The sequence below is a fragment of the Pleurodeles waltl genome, chromosome 9, assembly GCF_031143425.1.
Source record: "Pleurodeles waltl isolate 20211129_DDA chromosome 9, aPleWal1.hap1.20221129, whole genome shotgun sequence".
Taxonomy (NCBI): Eukaryota; Metazoa; Chordata; class Amphibia; order Caudata; family Salamandridae; genus Pleurodeles; species Pleurodeles waltl.
The window spans coordinates 893,438,914-893,462,505 of record NC_090448.1 but is presented as its reverse complement, the minus strand read 5'-3'; the positions used below and the strand labels follow the sequence as shown (position 1 = coordinate 893,462,505).

At 46.4% G+C, this 23,592-nt stretch overlaps 1 protein-coding gene across 1 annotated transcript in view; it reads right to left on the bottom strand.

Annotated features, from left to right (window-relative positions):
* Nucleotides 1–23,592, bottom strand: part of CCDC197 (coiled-coil domain containing 197) — a 212,589-nt gene that overhangs the window by 51,642 nt on the left and 137,355 nt on the right. Inside the window, exons 5-6 of the mRNA XM_069208233.1 lie at nucleotides 10,452–10,534; nucleotides 5,172–5,344 (exon numbers count right to left, since the gene is read on the bottom strand). Of these exons, the coding sequence (XP_069064334.1) occupies nucleotides 5,172–5,344; nucleotides 10,452–10,534 (256 nt within the window). The remainder of the gene's footprint in view (nucleotides 1–5,171; nucleotides 5,345–10,451; nucleotides 10,535–23,592) is intronic.

The window sequence follows — 23,592 nt, the reverse complement described above, 5'->3', positions numbered from 1 at the left end:
CACCCCGGAAATTGTTGCAGTTTACAGTGTCATAATATGGTGGGCGGTACCTTGTCTTCCGCCTGGCTGTTGATGGCTACCGCCGTGATCAGTGGTGTTAACGCCCTGGAGGATGGTGTGGTACATTGGCTGTCCATAGGAGTTATCACGGCCATGGTCTTAATTTGGCAGTAATTACCTCCAGTCTGTTGGCGGTATTACCACCACTTTCCCAGTCACCTCCAATGTCATCATGACCACCCTAGTGGTGAATCATCTAAAATTGCAGTCTAAGCTTCAATTAGTGAACAACTGGGCAGGGTCTTCGGAACTACTACATTAGATGTAAGAGATACAAAAGTTCTCATTGGATCTTAACTGTAGATGTCTGTGCTTTTGACAACCTAGCGAATACATCATCCAATCATGATTAGTGCTCGTGACTAGAATGTCAGCACCGGATGAAGGTTTGTTTCCTTTCTTTTTATAGGACCAACAGATCATGGAGTGTCTGGGAAAGAATGAAGGATCACAAAGGGCGTTGCCTTCTGTGACTCCATGGGATATGTAAGTCATGCTTAGGGTTCATGCAAAGCCTTTTTATGGTTTGACACAATGCATTAGGGCTTGCCAACAAGGCTCATTTATGTATATGAATATATGTTATATCCTGAACAGTTTCAAAAATGAATTCTTAAGTCACCACCACCCTGCTACATCCATTTAACAAGTTCACTACATCTTCACCATAGTCAGACCATCTGTGACCAAAGTACTTAACGTGAACATGGTATGTCCCTCTCAATTAAATGGTTACCAAGGCCGACTTTTAAATTTATCTGACATATATTTGCCAGGTTTTCAAGTAATTCAATTTGGCAACGCCCTGTGACTGAAGCCATACTGAATTCTTGACTCCCGCTTATACCTAGAAAATCAAATTGTTTCAGTTACTAAATTATCCTTTTTCATGTGAACGCCATATGTAAGATTGTCTGCTTTCTATCTTTTTAAAAGAAGGGCACGGTAAGCAATGCCTATATCTGGTGCAGATAGTATTACAGCAGTGCCCACAAATTAGAAAAAAAGATAAATATAGTCCTATATCGGAGGCTACAGAATGCAGTTGTCAGGATTCAGTTCAATATTAGAATATCGAATGAAGTCTCAGAATATCTCAGAGAAATCCACTGTCCCCTTTGCAAAAGAATCCAATTTAGATCCATTTGCATGACCCATAAAGTATTCTACTGTACTAGGTTACAATTCCTCTCTGATAAATTTCCGAAATACAATCCTATTCAATGACTTAGATCCACAGACAAACTGGAACATGTAATAAAACACTACAAGTTCACTAAGAGCAGGGGGCGATCCTATGGAATGCACTGCCACTGCCTCTCTGAGACTAAATAAATCTGCTCAGATTCAGGAAAATCCTTAAAATATGGTTCTTTAGTCAACAAGTTGCAGTTTTTTCTTTCTGGGTGACAGTGCACTTCACTAATGTATGCTGGCTATCAGCTAATTACCACACTTCAGGATCTACTGAACACAGTGTTCAGTGCTAACAGTTAAAGCTATTTGCATTGTAAATTCTGTACTGGACATTTCTTGCCAATTAAATTGAAAATAAAAAGTAAAACAGATTTTAGCTTGCAGTCAAACGTATTATTGGCAAAAATTCAATTATCCATGTAACAGGGTCGATGTGATGCAAAGCGCTCAACTACTGCCCAGCGAGATTGTGCTGCGTAGGAAATAAGTAGAAAAAAGTAGTCCAGAAATCATATGAAAAACACAGAGCCTCTTATGTGTACAGTAGTTAGCTGGTGCTCTCGAGGACGGCTAAACACCGGAAAAGGCATGCCCTATACATGCCTCTCACTAATGAAAGCAAGCGAATTTTAAAAGGCAAGCTCACAAACCAACCAAACTCATGGGTGTGGTTATAAGCCTATAGAGAGAGTACAGCAGGGACAGAGCGCTTTGCGCTCAACCCTAAAAATGGGCCCATGCTGCTCCTGTCCTGAGAAGCCTACATTTGCTATTGGTCAGAGCCAAAATGCTACGTACATAAAAGCAAAATTACCTGAGCTTAACATTCCAAAATCAACAACTGCACAGGAATCTGCATTTAGCATCACTATGTAAATTGCTAGTCACAAAGCATAACCTACATTCTAGGATAAAAACAATATCTTTATCTGCAATAATTTACCTCTGCAATAGAGATAAGAACCCAACGTATGGTGGTTGTGAACAACACTAAAAGCTGCCCTTCCCATCCTGCTTCCCATGAAGCATCACTCTCTGTGCTGATTTCCATATGTTCAAAATTTCAAACAATATATATCGTTCTTACCACTTGCAAACCATTTGATTTGGTTGCACTGTTAGACCTGTAAGCTCTTGGTGTGTTTTCTCCCACCTTTTTGCTTCTGACCTCCTGTTTTTGATTCATTGCTCCATTTTGCTTATGCTGGTCTTTTGTCTCTGAGCACTTTACCTCTGCTAACCTGTGTTAAGTGCAAGTGTTTCCTATGTAAATTGTATTGCTGATTTGTTTTTCCATGATTGGCATTTTTGATTCACTAGTAAGCCCCTAGTAAACTGCACTGTGTGCACCCAGGGCCTGTAAAATCAAATGCTAATAGTGGGTCTGCAGCCTTGATAGGCTACAGGCGACAGCCCCATGAGCAGGGTACAGTGCATTTAAAAGGTAGGACATGTATTGGTGTGCTTTACAGGTCCTGATAGTGAAATACTGCTAAATTTGGTTTTCAGTATTGGAAGGCCTATTTCTCGCATATGGTAACTTGGGGATTGCCTTTAAATATCTTTTAAGAGTAATTTGCCATTGGGAGCAGATAGAGATGTAGTTTGGGGTCTCTGAACTCATAATTAAAAATACATCTTTTGGTGAAGCTCATTTTTGAATTATAGGTTGGAAAATTCCACTTTTAGAAAGTGGGCATTTTCTTGCTTAATCATTCTGTGCCTATGCTTGTCTGTGGAATACACATCCGGGCTGTTTGTGCATTCACTCTAGACAGTCACACAAGGGAGCCAAGATGTGCCCTGCATATTCTGATGGTTCATCACCAGGCTGATGAGTCTTCCTGAGCTAGAGTGGTGCAACCAAGAAGAAACTAAGCACATCAACTTGAGAGCAACTTCGGAATAGGCGCTGATTTCTGACTCCGCACTGCCCTCTGCACTGTAGCCAGGGTCCCAGATGAGTGCAACGACTGTGAACTGCAATACAGGTCTGATGGAGGTGCGCACAGATTGAGTCCATCCGTGACCCCTGACTCCGGCTTTGCTGCAGCACCTGTTGCCCCATGGTATGATTGTGCACCACAAAGTCAATGCCTCACATCTTGACCTGCTGGATTCTACGGCCCGCCAGGTTTTAAGGAACCGACGCCTCACAACTGACGTTGCATCACCTCCCCTGCAACCGTAAGGAAGCAACGTCTCACCTCCCCTGCCCAGCAGTAAGGAACCGACGCCTTACCTCCCCGGTAGCAGTAAGGAACCAACACCACACCAGCTCCAGCAATGCCTCACCTCCATGACTCGATGCAAAGTCTTTGTTTTCTCAACATTTTCTTAGGTAGTGTACTTGGGGTCTGTGTGACTCCCTGACCGGCACGCACTCCTTCATGAGTGGCATTGGACAGCTGGGAACGGCTCAGTCACGACGCCGTGATAGGCCCATATGGAGCTATGGTGTTTCTAAGCATTTTGCTAAGATTTAATCTTTGAAAATGTGTATCTTAACTTGTGTATGTTGGATTTTTGTTGTTTTGGTCTTGTTTTATGCAAATAAATATTGGCTATTTATTTAAACTGGTGTGGAGTACGTTTGTGGTTTTTTCACTGGGCTACTGTGTGTGTGTGTGTGTACAAATACTTTACACATTGCTTCTGAGATAATCCTAACTGCCTGAGCCAAGCTACCAAGGGGGTGAGCAGGGGTAATGTTAGCTGTGCGACTCCCTTACCCTTACTAGAGTGAGGATCCCTACTTGGACAGGGTACAAACCAATACCAATTAGAGACCACATTTCTAACATCCACAATGGGAACATATATTATAGCCTTAAAAGGAAGGGATTTCACAAGTCACACATGACACCTGATCAAACACTGCGGAAGGTGCTTACGAATCCTCATGAAATGATTTGTCACAAGGCAGCTTAACCCTTGCTTATTGTGATTGATGGAAAATTGATGGATCCGCCTGAGATATTTGGCCAATGAATGATTCTGGTGCAGGTACCCCTCACCAGTACTGGATAATTAGGAATAGTATCACAATAAGCAAGTAGTACAGCAACTATCTTGTACTTCGTATAGACGTAATGGCCTGTACCATGCAGATCACCCACAAGTCCATCCAGCTGGAAATCTTCTCACAAACAGCTAGCTACAAAAGCGGCCCGCAAGAGAGCTTCTGACACCGGCAGAGTCAAGAAGCCTCACCGCTACTACCCCAGGACCATGGCTTTCTGCGAGATCTGCAGTTACCCCTGTCTTCTTGTACTTGCAGACTAAACTGTTTCCTTCACTCTCATTTACCTTCCATATCAGGCTTCTCTGACCCTCAGTCTAGGCTTGTATTCTAGAAATACTATTTAAAACTAATTCAATTTTAAGAGGAATGCTACTTTATTCTTGTGCTTCCCTCACACACTCCAGGAAACAACTCTTACAGGCAAAGACTGGTTACTGCCGTATTCCCATCAACTGCAGTGAACAGAGTTCAAACTTAGAGTCAGCTTTTCAAAGGTGCCAATAGTCTATGCAGACCTCTGTATAACACCCTGTCTGTAGTCCTCCTTTTCTAATGGTATTCTTCCAAGACCTAAGTTTAATAATAACATCCATATTAACAACTATGCTTCATCCTGTATCTTCTTCAGCCAGCAGCAAAGCTAAAATCATACTGCCGTTGGAAAGACCACCATGTTGCTGTTGCTATCCATACTGTGCAAACCATAGAAATAGCCCTGGTCAAGGTCAATGGATCAAAACCTCTCATCAGGGACTGTGCAATCCATAAAGCTTTGTAAATCAGGCATATACTGTAAAAATAAACGATTTACTCAAAAAGACTGTAAAAACAAAAGACAATGATAAAATTGTATATTGAACAAGTACACAGTTTCTTTCAGGAGCATTACCAGTGTTGAGGTGTCATGTTCACGTTGTAATGTCTGAAGGGCTCGCTGGTTGGCCTCCTGCCTATCAGATAGCTTCATCAGGTTGTCAATCAAACTCTGGTTTGTAGCTGCTAGTGCCTCGTGCCTTATGATAATGGCCTTCAATGGAGCATCAATACCTTGGTCCAGGTAGTCTGTTGAGGTGAAATAGTTGATTACTCTAATTGAATTTCACATATTTAAGAATGTTGTTTAACAATGATAGAGCTACTGCTCTTGGGGCATAATCCATGGTGTAAGAAATTACTCTCTCCTGAGATTCTTGAGAAAGATGCCTTTACAGCTATATTCCCTGTGGCTATTTACAGAGAACAGCTACACAAGTGAGTCACAGTGCTGCCAGTTGTGGGGCAAAGGCATTACATCTGTCATTAGATGCCAAGTGAACCGCACTCTTGAAATGTGATCAGTTAGTCAGTAACAGGGCGGGCTTTAGGGGGTGCAACTGGTGCAGCCACACCAGGTGCTGACCTGGAAGGGGGACACTGACCTGAGGAGGGGAGCTGTGTTGAACATAAAATTTGATTTTAAAACACCTGCTGCAGAATTCCTTGTGTGTCCAACTTTTAGGAAGCAATTAAAATGTTAAGATAGCTCTTTTGAATAATGTTCTTGTTAGAGAAAGAGAGAGATGAGAGTTTAATCTAGTGGCAGTTTTGAGACACCATAAAGTAGCCCTGAGGGTTAGCCCAGCGGGTTAATATGCCTGCTGCAAAGAACAGATCAGTATTTTATATCTGGGTGGATTAGTAAAGTCAGCTTTTACATACGCTTTCAAACAAATACATTGTATGTGAGAGAGGGGAGGTGGAGAGATGAGGGGCACTTTTGGCAGGCGGTAGTGAGGGAATCCAAGGAGGTGGTCATGGAGGGTGCCAAAAACGACTGTCGCACCGGGTGCCACCAGCACTAAAGGCAGCCCTAGTCAGTATCATGAGTTATTAAAAATATTAAGAGAAAGCCTTTGTATCACATATGCTAATATGCATTGATAAATAAATATTCTTAGTGTATTCATATACAACTACGCATAACTATGCTGTGCACACTGCTAATGTCCTTAGTTGACCAACCCCACTGATCTCTTTTTCCCGTGCATTCCCTACAGCCAGTTAAGGTGATCACCTCAGCAACGTTTCATCAAGACTCTCCCTGCGCAGCTGCAATAGCATTGTTCTGTAATTGTAAACATATCTGTTATAAAGATATAAGGAGTATCTAGAGGTTCATTGAGATGTAGGGGAGCTAACTGGGTACAATTTGTGACTGATTGAAGAAAGAGCGGCTGTAGGGCAGACATGGAAGCAGATCGGAGGAAGTGAGTGGCCGATGGGGAATTACTGGGGGTGTCAGAGAAGCGTGAGATCTTGTGGGAGATAAGAAGCTGATGTGGACATACGGATGAATATGGGGAGGGTTTGGAAGGCATAGTAAAAGCACTAGGACACTATGGCCCTCATTCTGACCTTGGCGGTCGGCGGAGAGGCGGCGGTCGGACCGCGAACAGACCGGCGGTCGTCCCAAGACCGCCAACGGTATCATGACCCTGCCTACCGCCGCGGTTTCTGGCGGTCGGGAACCGCCATGCGAACCATGGCGGTAAGCACTATCGGGGCCAGGGAATTCCTTCCCTGGCACTGATAGGGGTCTCCCCCACCCCCCACTACCCACCCGAGTCCTCCCCCCACACCCTCCACCCCCCTGCCACCCTCCCAGAGGTGGTACGAACCCCCTCCCCACCCCCACCCCGACATGCACATACATGCACCCCGACATGCACACACCCCCAACATGCACATATACACACCCCCTACACACACATACACAACGGGGACACATACCCGCACACATACATGCAGACATGCGCACCTGCCGAACAGCACACATTACCCATAGACACAGCAGCACCCCCCGCCCGCATACACGCACTCACACACCCCCTCTACACACTCACACGCACACCCCCATGCACGCCCACATCACACAACACCCCCCCTCCCCCTCCCCTCACGGACGGTCAACTTACCTTGTGCGTTGGTCCTCCGGGAGGCGACGGGAGCCATGGGGAGGTGACCGCCAACAGAACACCGCCAACAGAAGACCGCCACACAGATATGTGGGTCGTAATTCTGTGGGCGGTGTTCTGCTGGCGTGGCGGTGGAGGTTGACCAGTCTCCACTTTTCCGCCGACCGCCAGTGTGGCTGCTAGCGGTTTCCCGACGGAACGCACCCAGCGGTCGGAATGCGCACAGTGGCATACCGCCGCGGTCGGCGGTCTTCACCGCGGCGGTAACTCGGCGGTCTCGCGAAAAGACCGCCAAGGTCAGAATGAGGGCCTATGTCTTGGGCCTTCGGGCTGATGGGGAGACAAAGGGTTATAAATGGGAAGACAAAAGCTCATCAGTTGGAATAGAGAGGTGATGGCTACATATGGGTGGGTGTAGGCAAGATGAGGGTTTAGTGAGAGACAGTTTAATACAACTGCTATCTCTCCATCCACTCATCTAATTCCTTTTTGGTAACAGACTATCATTTATGGGTCCCCTGTGGAGACAGTATTGGAATACCAGCTGAGTAACATTAGCAAGACATAAATAAGTATTTATGATGTGCACATTTACTTTTTCAATAAAGGAGTGGTACTTCAGAGGGAAGGTCTACAAGAGGAGGGGTGATGTCTGCAAACATAACTTAACAGATGGATTTGGAGAGCATACAATTACCCATAAGACGTCTCTCAGCACTGTTGACAGAGAAATTATTTTTCTTGTTACCCAAATCAGTGATACTCAATTTATCAAAACTGCATAGCTGAAAGGTTGAGTGGACCTCCAGGGATTCAAACTTGTGACCATGGTGTTAAATGTATCCTTTAGATAGCATGAGTGATGGTGATGGATTAAGCAAAGGATACAAATCCATAGAGCAGCAACTCCAGCCAAAAATATTTGGCCTCATTAGATTTTAGGGAGGGTGTTTGATGAGGCTCATTGATGATGAAGGGACAAGTCTTGAAGCCTTCTGGGGAGCAGTGAGGTAAGCCAGTCACCTAACTGTTTTAATGTAAAAGGGTTAAGTTTGATTTTGTAGAGGTATTTGTCTTTTAACCAGTGAAGTGCCTTTATTATTAGTTTCAGGTGGCCCAAGGGGTTGGTGGTGGATATTAGTCTGGCACAAGATTTTGGAGAGCTCGGAGTTCAAAGCTGGATGAGTTTATGTCTTTGAGAAGGGTTTTACAGTAGACCAATTTTGGTGAAGTTAGGCTCAGAGTTATTTTCCTAAAATAGTTTTTGTAAGGAGTCATTGCATGTTCTGCGTGCATTTTAAGGTACAATTTCTAGTAGATATAACTATGTCTATGTGCAAGAGGGTCATTGGTAATTGAAAGCATTTTTACTTTTTTGTATATGAGGATATTCTGCCATAGGATGCAATGTTGAGGGCTGTTGGCTTCTTAGTAGGACAGGGCACTAAGGAATCCACGGTCAATAATTTTTAATTGGGCAAACTTTATGCACAGTACGTTTTTATGTATTCATGTTCAAATAGAATTGATGGCAGCATTGATCTGATTGTCTTAGAGCCTTTGTGGGAAAATCAGAGAAGTCTGTTTGAGTTTCACTGGTACCAATATGAAATCCATCTCAGAGCTGGCTATGATGCTTCGTAAAGGTTGCCTGTACACACTGAACAGCACTGGCATGAGTCTGGAATGTTGGCAGGTTTATCAACAGGAGGGATCAGGAGAGAAAGGAAAATTAAATCTCAGTTGAAACTTCAATATTAAGTGTTTGAAAAGCTTGATGTTTCACATAATAAGTGAGAATTATATAGTTTGATAACAAACTAAAGCACGGAACACCCCACACTCCATACCTGAGCCTCCGTCTCTCTTCTTGAATTCCACAAGAAGCTGAAGCCCTGGCTTTTCAATTAACCATCCTAACATGGACAGGGCTAGGCACAGCACCAGGACACCCTTACGGGTGATAGTGCGTATTATGAATACACATAACATAAAATAAATTAAATCTGTGATTATCAATTAGTTTGAAAGCCAAAAGTTTGAAAGGCTTCAATTTTTTAAATAAATAATTCCACTAATTTAAAAATGATCCTCATTGTCTCTCCATTACTTGGGACTCTCTGCTTAGTTTGTGAGGGCAATCTATTTACCTTCTGGACTAGATTGTTTTCAGAATATCAAGAGTCCAGAAGTCCATTCAACATATTTGTCATTGCCTGAAGCAAAGCTTCTTCAACAAGTGATGGGATTACTTCAGTAGACGTAATGGACCACCCTTACACAGACTGTCAAATATCTCTAGTTTTCAATCCAGTGTACACTTCACTGTTCAGTTCAAAAAGTTAGCCTCCCCTCCAGAACCTACTTGGCCTCATTACTTTGACCCTCTAACACCTTATAATTTGAAGCCAAATTTCATCTCTCATTACATAGGTCAACAGCTGCTCTTTCCTCCAACTGCATAGTTGTCAACTAGGGTTTAACTAGTACATGACTGCCGCTCCTTTTCAGCAACAGACATTGCAGCCTTCTTTGCCCCCAGCTGGTTCCTGAATCATCTGCCTCACACCTTTAGATTGCCAGCAGGCCCGCAGAAGGAGCTGGTTGCTCACCTTTTCCATGATGGAGCCATGTAGAAAGTGGTTAACCACTACTACAACACTGCTCATGTGGAGCAAGCATTTTATTTTCAGCTTGCGTCACAATGTAGGGGTGGAAAATTACACTCTAAGAAGCTACTTTCCTTCGATGAAAATGAAAAGCCCATACAGAAAACTAAAAGACACTTACATCATCCCCAAATTTGTTATGGCTTTATTTATTTGGTCTTTACAATCTGGTCCTAGTGTTTAAAAAGAGTGAGTGAATATCAGGCTAGATTAATATGAACATTAAAAAAGAGGTAAATGTGGTAGTTGAAGAGGCACACAACGTGTAATGCACAAGCAAAAAGAGAAAACGTCAAAACCTTGCTAATTGATTTTTTACTTCGTGGGTACATTGTGGGGTTGTTGCAATAGGAAAAATAACTTGGCCTACTAAGTGTTAGACTTTGAAGAGCCAAGGGCGAGAGGGAAAGATGAGTTCACCATAATACTAAGGGACATTATGTCAAAAACTATAATTACTGTTAGTTGTATCCAACATCATGCATTTAAAGCAGCATTAACCTCACACAGCATGCAAAAACTGTCAAATAAGATTAATTTACATACTGTCTGGCAATTTATGAAGGATCTTCCTTAGGTAGTCTTCATAGGTCTTGTACTTTGAAATCTTTTTCTGTAACTTCTTTTGTCTGAAGATGGAGAACAAAAATCTTGATCAGAAATGGAAGGTCACTGCTTTGCCCTAGTGCTATTCGCCAAATGTGTTTTAACATAAATATAACTTTGGAGGGGAGACTCACATTGAGGCATACCTTAAAAAAATTATTTATGGTTGTTTATGTGTCACCTTGTTTTAGGAAGCACTCTCAATCAGCAAGCCCAAATATTCTGGGAGAGGTTTAACAACCAAATGATCAACGTAGGCACCATTACTGGATACTTTTTAAATCAAAACAAAAATCAGCAGTGGTAATTTTCCACAATTTAAGTGAATCCTCTGGTGTACAGAGCAAATTCCCTGGTCTCGGCAACAGACACTTTTAGCAGTATATTGGCCAACCAATATAAACAGAGAGGGCTCTGGCTTGGCACTTTGCTAATGGTTAGATGGTGTTTGTTAGACCTGGCATCCTTGGTGTGGTCTCCCCTGTCTTTTTTTCCTCTGCTTCTCATGTTTTGACTGTGTGCTTGATTTAGTTTTTGCTGGTTTTGGTACTCTAGGCACTTTACCACTGCTGACCAGTGCTAAAGTGCGAGTGCTCCCGTGTAAATTGTATGTGTAATTGGCTTTTCCATGATTGGCATATTTGATTTACTAGTAAGTCCCTAGTAAAGGGCACTAGAGGTGCCTAGGGCCTGTAAATCAAATGCTACTAGTGGGCCTTCAGCACTGATTGTGCCACCCCAATTTAGGAGCCCTGTAAACATGGCTCAGATCAGCCACTGCCACTGCAGTGTCTGTGTGTGCAGTTTTAAACTGCGAATTCGACCTGGCAAGTGTACCCGCTTGCCAGGCCCAAACCTTCCATTTTATACATGTAAGGCACCACTAAGGTAGGCCCTAGATAGCCCCATGGGCAGGGTGCAGTGCATGTTAAAGGTAGGACATGTACTGAGGAGTTTTGCATGTCCTGACAGTGAAATACTGCCAAATTTGTTTTCACTGTTGCATCAAAGACTTCCTCTGCCAGCACCTGGACTCTCTGCTGAGACTCCTACCCTGCCAAGTGGTGCCCACTCCAGTCCCTGGGCCTTTGAAAGGTGAGGCTGGTGGAACGAAGGTGGAAATCCATGCACAGGAGCCGTGCAGGGAAAGATTTGACGCACCACCTGTAATGTAGCTGTAAAAACGACGCACCACCGGCATCGCGGCTGAGAAATCGATGCACCACCTGCATTACAGCTGGGAAATCAACACATCACCTGCACCTCGGCTGGAGAAACGACAGAACACTCGCTTGCGACTGCTGAAATTGACACAAGCCCCATGCAGTGTGGTTCCTCATCACTGTCCGGCCGGATTTCGTATGCATTGTCTCTGGGCGTCAAAATCAAAGTCCTGCATCTCAGCTGGAGAAACGACGCAGCACTCACTTGCTGCTGCTGAAATTGACACAAGCCCCATGCAGTGTGGTTCCTCATTACTGTCCGGCCGGATTTTGCATGCATTGTCGCTGGGCGTCACAATCGACGTCAACCTGCTCGGACCCCAGATGCCCATCTGAAAATCGATGCATTGCTCTCTCTCGGGAGAGAAAAATTATTCATCGCCTTCCCAATCAGAAACTATGGCGCACGGGCTCAGTTGCGTGTAAGGAATCAATGCATCGCTGACTTTTCCAACAGATGCTTGCCCGTGCGGCTTTATTTTTTACACAAACCAGGTACTTTGTGTAACATCAACACATCCACTGTTTTCTATGGAATAAGACTCTTATTAATTTAAAAATCCATAGCTATACTTGTGTATGCTGTATTTTTGTCATTTTGGTCTTGTTTGATTTAGATACAATTTGGCTAGAAATGGTGTGGTGTCTATTTTGTCTTGTTTTCAGTGTATTACTGTGTGCTCTGGTACAATTACTTTAAACATTACCTTTGACTTAGCCTGATTGCTTGTGCCAAGCTACCAAAGGGGTGAGCAGGGGTTATCCTAGGTGTGTATCTCCCTTACGCTGACTAGAGTGAGGGTCCCTGCTTGGACAGAGTGCAAACTGACTACTAGCTAATGACCCCATTTATAACAGCTTTGTTTTCTATCTCAGTTGTGTCATCTTGATTCTGTGAATTTACAACCTATTATTGTTTCAGAAGCATTTTGGTCTTGCAATGTTCTGACTGGATGAGTTGTATCCTTCCACCACATATTTTGGGGGACTTTTTTATTATTATACTTTCAGCACTTATTGGGAATGCATGTTTTTTTACTCTGTCTCCCTTCATATTTGTTCCCTTTCTTCACTCCCATTCATCATGAAACCCTGCCTCCCCTCCATCTTAGACTACTTCGGTGCTCCTGCTTTCCCATCACTCCTTAATAACATCTACCCTGTTTGAAAACCACATGAATGTCACCACAATATGCAAAAATACGTTTTTCTAATTATTTTTATATAATTCAATCAATGTTTATTTGATATATGAAGAGAGAAAAATGCATGTAAACATGTAAACATACACAGAAAATAAAACTATCTTACATTATATATGTTATATATGGGATAAATTACCACCTGCAATACATTGTAAGACTATTGGAAGTCACTGAGGAGTTCTGTGACCGAATAGAGAAACGGAGCTGAAGGCTGAGTGCATCACAAGTCGCCTGTAATAAAACTAGAGACTGACTTTTATACAGAGATTGCAGGTGCCTGTGTATTGTAATAAACATGTGCAATTCATACGTCCTAATGAAAAGTATATTTATGGCAACAGCATAAATAATTATGATTATGCAAAATAAAACACATATATATATACATTCACTGAAAAAAACAAAGGTTACAGGGACATTATAGTTAGGAAACAGAATAGAAATTCACTGAAAAAACAAAGGTTACAGGGACGTTATAGATAGGTTCTGAACTTACTCACACCAAACCCAAGAATTTCAGCAGTTATTTAGGCCCTAATTATGAGTTTTGCGGTCTTTGGGAAGGACCGCCATGCAAAATCCCATCACCAGTGTTGGCGGTACAGTGTCTGTCGTATTACGAGTCACAAACACCAACATGACAAAACACAGCCAGAAATCCAACACCACCAGTGGCAATTACGCCAAAAGAGAGACACCATTCCGTCCACCATATTATGAGTTACAAATCAGCACAGCGGAACATGCACAATGGTAAATCATTGGCGATGTGCACCATGGCAGGCTAGAAAATCACTGCCAATAGAAGGCAACACGAGATTGGACAGCCTGAATACCCCCCACACCTGAAACATATACACACACCACACACACCTGTTCACCGCATTATAATACACACCCTCTCACAACCCCACAAACACTTGAAAATATCACCATAAGCCAGAGAAATACGACCCACAAACCACTGCACATAGAACAATAATTCACATGTAGCACGCACCCCCAGAACATGTCACGGCACAAGAAGCCACGCTTCACCTACAATGAGTTGTGGGTCATGGTGGACGAGATCGTCAGAGTCGAGCCACAACTGATGGAGGCACAAGTCCAGCAAACATCAATGTTCAGGAAAACCGAGGTATAGCAGAGGATCGTCGACAGGGTGAACGCAGTCGGAAGCTACCCACGCACAAAGGAGGACATCAGTAAGAGGTGGAACGACCTCAGGGGAAAGGTTCATTCCATGGCGTCCAGGCACAACATCGCCCTCAACAAGACTGGCGGTGGACCCCCACCTCCTCCCCTTGATCTGACAACCTGGGAGGAGAAGTTCGTAGACATCATGCATCCTGAGGACCTGATAGGAATCATTGGAGGGCTTGATACAGGTAAGGAACCCCCTCCCCCACTTAGCAATAACCACTCCAGTACTGCATGCCTCACAAGCCCCTACAACTCGCTATCATATCACAAACCACAAGAATACACCCCCCACTATCACCCCACCTTCCTACTCTGCATGCCACACCACCCATCTCCCACCACCCAAACACCCACTCCTCACAATGCACGCAAAACCTTCATTACCTCCTCAACTACCACTCCCACAATCCACCACTAGGCATGACGGATCCGAGTCACATTCACACCTCACAATGGTGCACCTGCATGGACATTCATCCCACAGCCCACCCAGACTGCTAGCCAACACCACCTCACTACCAATGCCAATTACAGCAATGTCAAACAGCACACCCACAACTACAGTGGATATGACAAGCATTGCCCAAAGACCATTCACCATGCAGTGTCAGCATTGCTGCAATGTCCTTGCCATCCCTGGGTAACGATTCCACCCACTGCAAGCGGCACACCATGACACTACAAGAACATTTCCACATAACTCTCACCCTTTCCATCCACAGTGAACCCTGCTACTGCCACCCAGCAGAGGATGCCAGGGTCAGACAGCCCTCCCCAGGATGAAGGCCCCAGTGGATGACTGGAGGATGACGAAATGGATGGGCCATCTGGGGCGACTGGCCAGTCCACCTCCAGCAGCCCCAACCTAGACACCCCAGACTCACCCTCCCGTGTGGCTACAACACAACAGCTAGCACCTCCTCCCCAAACGTGTGGCTCAGGGACCATTCAATTAGAGGTGTGCCCCACAGTACAGGCGCCTGAGTCAAGATAATAAAGGCCTTACTGCTACTGGGAGTGGGCACACTGTGCCAGGGGCTCAGGCACAGGGGGCCAGGGCTACTGGAAGGGGGTCTGTGCTCCACGGGAGGGGGCAGCAACAACATCAGACTGGCCAGGAGGCCATCAACCAGGTCGTGAGTGCATACCACCAAACCCAGGACACCATGGCCAAGATCTTCACTACCCTGCAGGAGACCCAGAGCCTACAGAGGAAGAACCATCAGGAGGCCATGCAGCAGTGGCAGACCCACAATGCCACCATGGCCACCATAGCAAGGGTACTGACGGAACCAGTCACCATTCTGTGTCTGTCCTCCTCCCAACTGCAGGTTCCTACCATAATCCAGATATAATCTGAGCTCTCCCCATCAGCTGCAACCAGTGAAATGGAGCCCTGCCACAGGACATGCAGGACACCAGCATCCCTTCTCCTGTAGCTGAGGAGCCCCCCCGCAAGCGAGGACGTCCATCCAGACATCCAGCCTCCAATGATGCCAAGACCAGACCACCGCCAGGAAGTGAGCCACTTCAGAACACACTCCCTTTTGTGTCACAGCGACACCCTGTTGACTGTCCACTGTCATAACACCTTTCTCACATGGTCATCATACCTGACAACGACTCCCCACAGGTTGGCCTGTAGTGAATCCTAGTTCGTTTTAATGGGATAACAGGAGTTAGCTTAGCCATTGGCTTGCGGACTCGTGCCCCCGTCACCTAGTGACTTTTAACCTACTTAGCTTGCTCTGTCTTAGACCATTTCATTATTTAATTCTTCTAAGATGGCTGCCTTATTTATAGTTAGGCCTCTTGTTATGATTTGAATTATCAGTGCCACGGCATTAAGGCGTCAAAATCACGTGACAAAGACAAACAAACTGTAGGTGTTCACATTTAGGGACTTTCCCTCTTCATGCTTTTGAGGGAATTGTTTATATTAATTGCCGTCCCAAGCATGCCGTTATCTATTGTTTGGGAACACACCTATGTCAGGGGTCCAAGTAGATCTGTAAAAATACATCACACTTTAGACAGATAATCGGAGGGATTCCGACCAGAGGGCATCTCCACCAACGCTGATATCGATGCTGCACGTCGTCTTGATGCTGACTCAGTCTTCGTGTTCCTGCGGAGTCTGAGACAGAGACCTCATTCCAAGGTAACGAGGGTTGGGGGCTCCTCTCATGGACATGGCATTGGCAGGTTAGGTTTAACATACCCAGCTCTCCTTTAGGTAGGAGGTTAGGCCTCTCATGATAGGGTATTAGGACGTATTACACACTTTGGGGGTTATTCCAACTTTGGAGGAAGTGGTAATCCGTCCCAAAAGTGACGGTAAAGTGACGGATATACCACCAGCCGTATTACGAGTCCATTACATCCTATGGAACTCCTAATATGGCTGGTGGTAAATCCGTCACATTTGGGACGGATTACCACCTCCTCCAAAGTTGGAATAACCCCCTTTGTCTTTTCATGTTATTTCAAGATGGTGGGGGTCTTTGTAATAATGACTCTCGTCTTTACATTTCTGTTTCTTGCACTGTTCATTATCCTAATCATTGCAGCCCATGCAACTTATCGTAGATTGCAGTTGTGTTAAATAAAAACTATTGAAACTTCACTGCATCTTCGTTATTGCCTGTGTTTGGATGAGACATGATATATCTGTGAGAAAGAGGTAATCTCCGTATAACCACAACACTCCCTGAGATGTCATACTCTCGAGTCCATGCGTAAAGGCTGCCACAAATCACCTTTTACTGTTTGGGTTTTTGGTGAGGTGCTGCTAGTGAGCCAGAAGGGTTGGGACAGCAGCTGCGACTTGTTGTAGGATAGGCATAGTCACCTACAAACATAAATACTGCCATCCTTAAACCAGCAGTCTTGCCTAGAGCAAGAGTCCAAACTACGACAGGCCTTGTACTTTGATGATCCCACTCACCATGACCCCACTCATCAGCCCTTGCACTTGTATCATAAAAATAAACACCTTTGAGCACAGTTTCTGTCTGCGTCTTTATATACCATGAGTATATTATGTACAGCCATCAGTTATGTGACAGGAAGACCATTGACCTACCAATTTAAGTGACAGTGCCAGAAGAGGGAGCAGTCATTTTCAATTTCTGTAATACAGTTAACAGCACCCCTTCTAAAGTAATGTGTACACACTACACCCACATTGACTACACAACCCTGGTAGCAGCCCTGCACGCGGCAGATATTGCTACTAGTTACACTGCATGGCTCTGACACATACCTGTATGTCAGTGGAAGTATTGTTGTATCAGCTCTGCTCTGGAATCAGCTGCATCCTCATCATCATCCTCCTTATCACTCCCCATGTCCCCTTCATCAGCCACTGGCACAGCTGCACCCTCCTCAGCTTCCAGTAATGGTATGTGACGTCTGAGAGCCAAATTGTGCAAAATGCAGCACTCTTTTGCTGGTCTGTACAGTAGGGCCCCTCCAGTGAGGTCATGGCACCTCAATCTGGCTTTCAGCACTTCAAAGGTGTGTTCCATTACCCATCGGGTCCTACCATGTGCCTCATTAAAACGGTTTTCTGCTGCTGTAGTTGGATGCCTGAGAGGTGTCAGTAGCCATGGCAGGTTGGGATAACCAGAGTCACCTACGTGCACACAAGTAATAGGCATATTAAAAACTAGGTATATCTGGAAGGTGGTGTAGAGTGTGCAGAATACAGATGCACACATATTACGCGATACATCCCAACGAGCCAGCCACGATCCCTTTGCAGTGGTGCCATCAGGTGTGGGATACTGCTGTTCCATAGTATATAGGCATCATGCACTGACCCTGGGAACCGGGCAGTCACTTGAGTGATGTAGAGGTCTGCGAGCCATACCACCTGAACATTGGTTGAGTAGAAGTTTTTACGGTTCCTAAACACCTGTTCACTCCTCACAGAGCAATGTGGGTACCATCAATCGCCCCGATCACATGTGGCACATGTGCCACAGTGTAGAAGGCTGCTTTCAAAGTGGGCAGAACGTCATGTTGGGGAAACCTGATATAGCTGCCAATATATTTCAGTAGGGCACATAGGACGTTCTTCAAGACGTTACTGAACATGGGCTGGGACATACCGGAAGCCCAGACCACTGTTATTTGGAAGGACCCTGAGTCAAAGAAGTGGAGGACTGCCAATACCTGTACTGTGGGTGTGATGGCATTGGGATGACGAATACCAGGCTTTAGATACGGCTCCAACAGCCTCACAAGCTCCATGATGGTCTGACAGTTGAGCCGATAGTTCTGGATGACGTGCATCTCTTCAAGGGAGGCAAGATCGACCAGCGGCCTGTAGACAGGAGCATTCCTCACCATCATTCTTCCACCGTACCTGGGAATAGGAGGGAGTGGCAATCATTATGTGTATAATTGACAGTGTGGATGCAGCGGAACTTTGCACCGGTCACTATTAAACATTCATGACGCACCTCATAAACCCCCTCTGTACACATTGTAGAAGTAAAATGGCAGCCGCCTGTCCTGCATGCACAGGAGATGGAAGTGAACAAATTCCGCTGGCCGTAAGACGTCATGGTGGTAGGCGGTCACAACCGCCGTGCAACTCTTCATTGGTTAACATGGTTGCCTATGAGAAACGTGAGCCAATTGCAATCACCGCCGGTGGTGATGTCCGCGGCGGCCGTGACTGCCATTTCATGTGCTCATATTCATTTGACTCCTGGCACTCGTGCTGAGTATACTTCCACTGCGTGTGCTGCTGAGTTCTTCCACTGGTAGCCAAGATGCCAGGTGCTGCAGGGGATAGGGCCCCAGCCTTCTCACAGGAGGAACTAGAGAAGCTTGTGGAGGGTGTCCTACCCCTGTATGCCTAGTTGTATGGGGCACCAGGGCAGCAGGTGAGTGTACTATGATTGTACTGTCTGTGAGTGGTACGAATGTGAATGGAGGCCTTGCGATGAGGATGAGTGACTTGTGGAAGGACCTGGCTGAAGGCTGGAAGGTTGAAATGTGCATATGTTCAGGGGATGTGTTGTGTCCAATGCAGTCCCTAAGATGCCACGCCACATGACTGTCTCCTTTTCTCCGTGTTATCAATGTAGGTGAGCACCCATCAAAAGATGGGGATCTAGCAATCAATCGCTAAGCAAGTGCAGACCCTGGGGGTCAGTGCCCGGCGGAGCACCCACTGCAGGAAGCAGTGGAAGGACCTGCAATGCAGGGTATGGAAGACTGGTGAGGCCCAGCTGGGGACGCCCTCCCAACGAGGGAGGGGTGCCCGTCGGACCCTGACCCCCCTTATGTCCCGCATTTTGGTGGTGGCGTACCCTGAAGTGGGTAGGCATTTGAGGGCAGCACAGCAGCCACAAGGGAGAGAGTTCACATTCATACCTAGGTTATGTGGTGAGTGATAGGTGCAGCTTGTGCAGTGTGTGAAGGCTGTGGAATGTGTGCTAAGTAGTTACTGTATGACTAGGCTTGGGACACATTGATGCCAGTTGTGCTACATACATGTGTTCATGTGCTGTGCAGGATGTGAGTTGGGGTTACCTGTACTGCTAGGTGGCATTGATGACAGGGCAACTGTGTAGTACCTGAGCAGGGTCTTAGATGTGGACAAAGTTCCTGCTTCTGGAGTCCACACACAGTGTACTCCCAAATATCCAATCAGTGTAACTGGGGCCATATCCCCATCTGCTGTCTGCTGGCATGTGGTGCATGTGTAGTCTGCAAAGTCTGAGGTTTCACATCATACAGCTTTTGGCATTGATGACAGGGCAACTGTGTAGTACCTGAGCAGGGTCTTAGATGTGGACAAAGTTCCTGCTTCTGGAGTCCACACACAGTGTACTCCCAAATATCCAATCAGTGTAACTGGGGCCATATCCCCATCTGCTGTCTGCTGGCATGTGGTGCATGTGTAGTCTGCAAAGTCTGAGGTTTCACATCATACAGCTATATGTGCTTGGGTTATGTGGCTGTGTACGTATGCCTCCAAAAGCCTGTAGAGTATAAAGTTTGGGTCTAGTGATCGTATAGAGCCATGAGCCAATGGGGTGGTTCAGACATGTGTTGAGGGTATGGCTTTCATCCTGTACAGGACTGAATGTGTGTCAGCATGTGTTAAACTCATGTGCATGACTGAGGTGGCACGCATGTGCTGTCATTGCAGTGGAATGTGTGTGTGAAGGCATGGCATGTAATGACATGGCACTGGGGTATGTTGTAGTGACTTGTTTGTGGCTGTTGTGCTGACATTGACCACTTGCTCCCTGTTTCTCTTTCTCCCACCCTGTCTCTCACTGTCCCACCCTCCCTCTGCTCCTTTGTCTTTGTGTTCAACAGCATCACCTGGTGAAGGAGAAGGGGCACTGGCAAGTGCGGAAGCTGCATCCCACGGGGCCCAGGAGGCTGATACCAGTGGAGCCGAGGGTATCATTGGGATGGAGGGCGAGTGGAGCACCACGGGGCAGACAGGAACATCTACACCATCATCAGATTCCTTATCCGATGGTGACTCACTGGTGGTGGCGGAACCTTCAGGCCCTATGCCTGCACCATCCTTGTCCTCCACCCCCCTTACCAGCACTGCCTTCCCTGTAGCTCTCCACCCAGTTGCCCGTGCCTGCTCACCCAGGAAGGTGGGCATCTCATTCGCCGCAGACATCTCTGCCCCTGCCCCAGTCAGCCCTTCTGCCCTCAATGAGGAGGCTATTGACCTCCTGAGGTCCATCTCTGTTGGGCAGACAACCATTGTGAATTCCATCCAGGGACTGGCATCCCAGATGCAACAGTCAAATGTGTTCCTGGAAGGCATTCACTGTGCTGTGTCTGCTCTTCAGAGATGGTTTCAGTGTCTGGCCTCCTCATTGATGGCAGCCAGTGTTCCTTCTTCTTCCGTCCCCCCTTCAACTACCTGTTCCCACTCCCACATCCCCCTCCCATTTCCCATCCAAACCACACTTTTATACCAGCAATCATCCCCACCAACAGACCCAGAGCGCAAAGACCATCACATGCACCACAAACGCCACCACCGCCATGCACACACCCACCACTCAGACGCACACACAACATCCACTACCTACCCTGACTCCCCCACCTGCTCCCCCTTCATAGTCACATCACCACTGACGCATGCAGACACCACATCATCAGTCACAGGTCCAGACACGTCCTGTCACTGCCACAGTCACCACAACAGCTGACCCACATGCATGCATCCCATACACCACATCCGCACGCACCACAAGTTAACACAACCACATGCAGCACATCCACTCTACCTGCACACACCACCCCAACATCCCTGCACATCCCCTCTGCCTGCTTTATGCCCACACTCATCCACCCAACACACACCCAGCACACACATTGCATACACCCACGCACCAGCACCCAAACCATATCCACGTACACAACTATCAACCATCCCCTCTCCCTCCACTCCCAAATGCCTAACCCATGACCTACCTGCTGCCCCTAAAAAGAGATTCCTGCATGAGTTCTCCCTGTTCTGTCTCCTGGTCCAGTACCTGTTCCCCCCAATCACCCTGCTACCCTTCCCAGACCACTGCTTTCCACCTCCCTGACCTCCTCTGGGCTGGGCTGAGCCATGCCCTGCAGTCTGCAGTCTGCAGTGCTGCCACAACAGGCCCACCTGCCCCTCACACCTCCAGCCCTGGTAGCACTCCATCTGGGTCCCCTGCTGTGGTGGCCTAAACGGCTGGCTCACCGATGAAGGCAGGAAAGAGGGGCAAGGCTAAGGCGTCCCCCCGAAAGCAGGACAGGAGTGGGGGCAAGGCTGATAAAAAGAGGAAGGACCCCCCCGTACAAACATGAGCGCACACCCCATCCCTGAGGTGCCTGCACGCCTCATTGATACCGCTGCCCTGTGGAGGTCTGCAGATTGCAGTCAGTAGTCAAATTGGGCAGTCCTCACATTCCCAGTGTGCCCAGGACATTTGGACAATGAAGCACTGGCCCTTGTGGAATTTTGTATATAGTTGTTGCGATTAAATTTTTTATATTTTTTATACTATTTACCTATAACGGCACTGTTGGTGTCGATGCTACATATCTTCTCCTGGCTTTCCTTGCGCATGTATATATGGTGACTGTGCGTTTGTGCGTGTGTGTACTAATGTCCTTCCCTCCAGTGTGTACTAGGATGGGGTACTTACGGCTGGTGTCTATGTTGGCGCCACTGGTCCTGGATGTCAATGGCCAGCAGAAGCATTGGAAAGACTTACAATTCGCATGCCATGGCACCTACGGATGTGCCTGGGTTCCAGAGGTGGGTGCTTCCTTTTATGTTGTTCGTTTCCGCCATGGTTTTCATGGCGGTTAGACCGCCCCCGAAGTTCTGGCGGTGTGCAACCTCGTAATACTGTGGGTGGGGACTGTCTGACTGCCGGCCTAAAGAGGCCTTCCGCTGGCAACAGTGGTCCGTCCACATTGGCGCTTCGGATGGAAACTTGACTGTGTTCTGCAGGTGCCTTCCCAGTAATAATAATATAGCGGTCTATACAGACAGTCCCGCATCGGTGCAACCGCCATCTCCACTGCAGGGACCACCATATTTCGAAATGAGGGCCTTAAGAGTTATTTCACATAAGTATAACTTGTGCCCTAAAGTAACCATACCTCGCACCCCCGCCATGCACAGTGTTTTCTCCATTAATCCGACTGCTAATGCTTCAACTATATTTTTAATAACGTTATAGAAGTCGTCATGAATGCTGTAATATCTGGGGCAATTAGCAGTGCATGGCGAGGGCTCGAGTTATATTTGCCTATGTTTTTTTAGCGTAAAGTAATTTTAATTACTATACGTTAATTCAACAACCGCTCCGCACGACCTTTGACCTGCAGCCAATCCCCTCTATCCAGCCAGCCCTGCGCCACATACAGCCTTTGACAGTGTGCGGCGGGTGTTGGGCACAGGGCATGTCTCTCTGAGTCCAAGAATAGGTGTGAGAGGGTGTCTCTGGGTGTGAAAGTGGGTGTGACAGTCTCTGCCTGGGTGTGAGAAGGCCTATGTGGGTGTGAGAATGGGTGTGAGAGTGTCTGTCTGGGTGTGAGGGTAGGTGCGAGAGGGAGTCTGGGTGTGAGTGGGTGTGAGATTGTCTCTGTGAGTTGCTGTGTAAGTGTCTATGTGGATCTGTGAGTGGGTGTGTGAAGTCTTTGTGTGGGTCTGTAAATAGGTGCCTGGATGGGTCTGTGAATGAGTGCATGAGGGACTAAATGGGTATGGGAGTGAGGGCATGATTCTCTGAATGGGTCTGTGAGTGGGTGAGTGAGTCTTTGAGTGGGTCCATAAGTGAGTGCGTGAGTCTCTGAATCGGTTTGTTAGTGTATGCACAAGTCTTTCAGTGGGTCTGTGAGTGGGTGCCTAAGTCCCTTAGTGGGCCTGTGAGTGGGTGCAAGAGTGTCTGAGTAGGTCTGGGA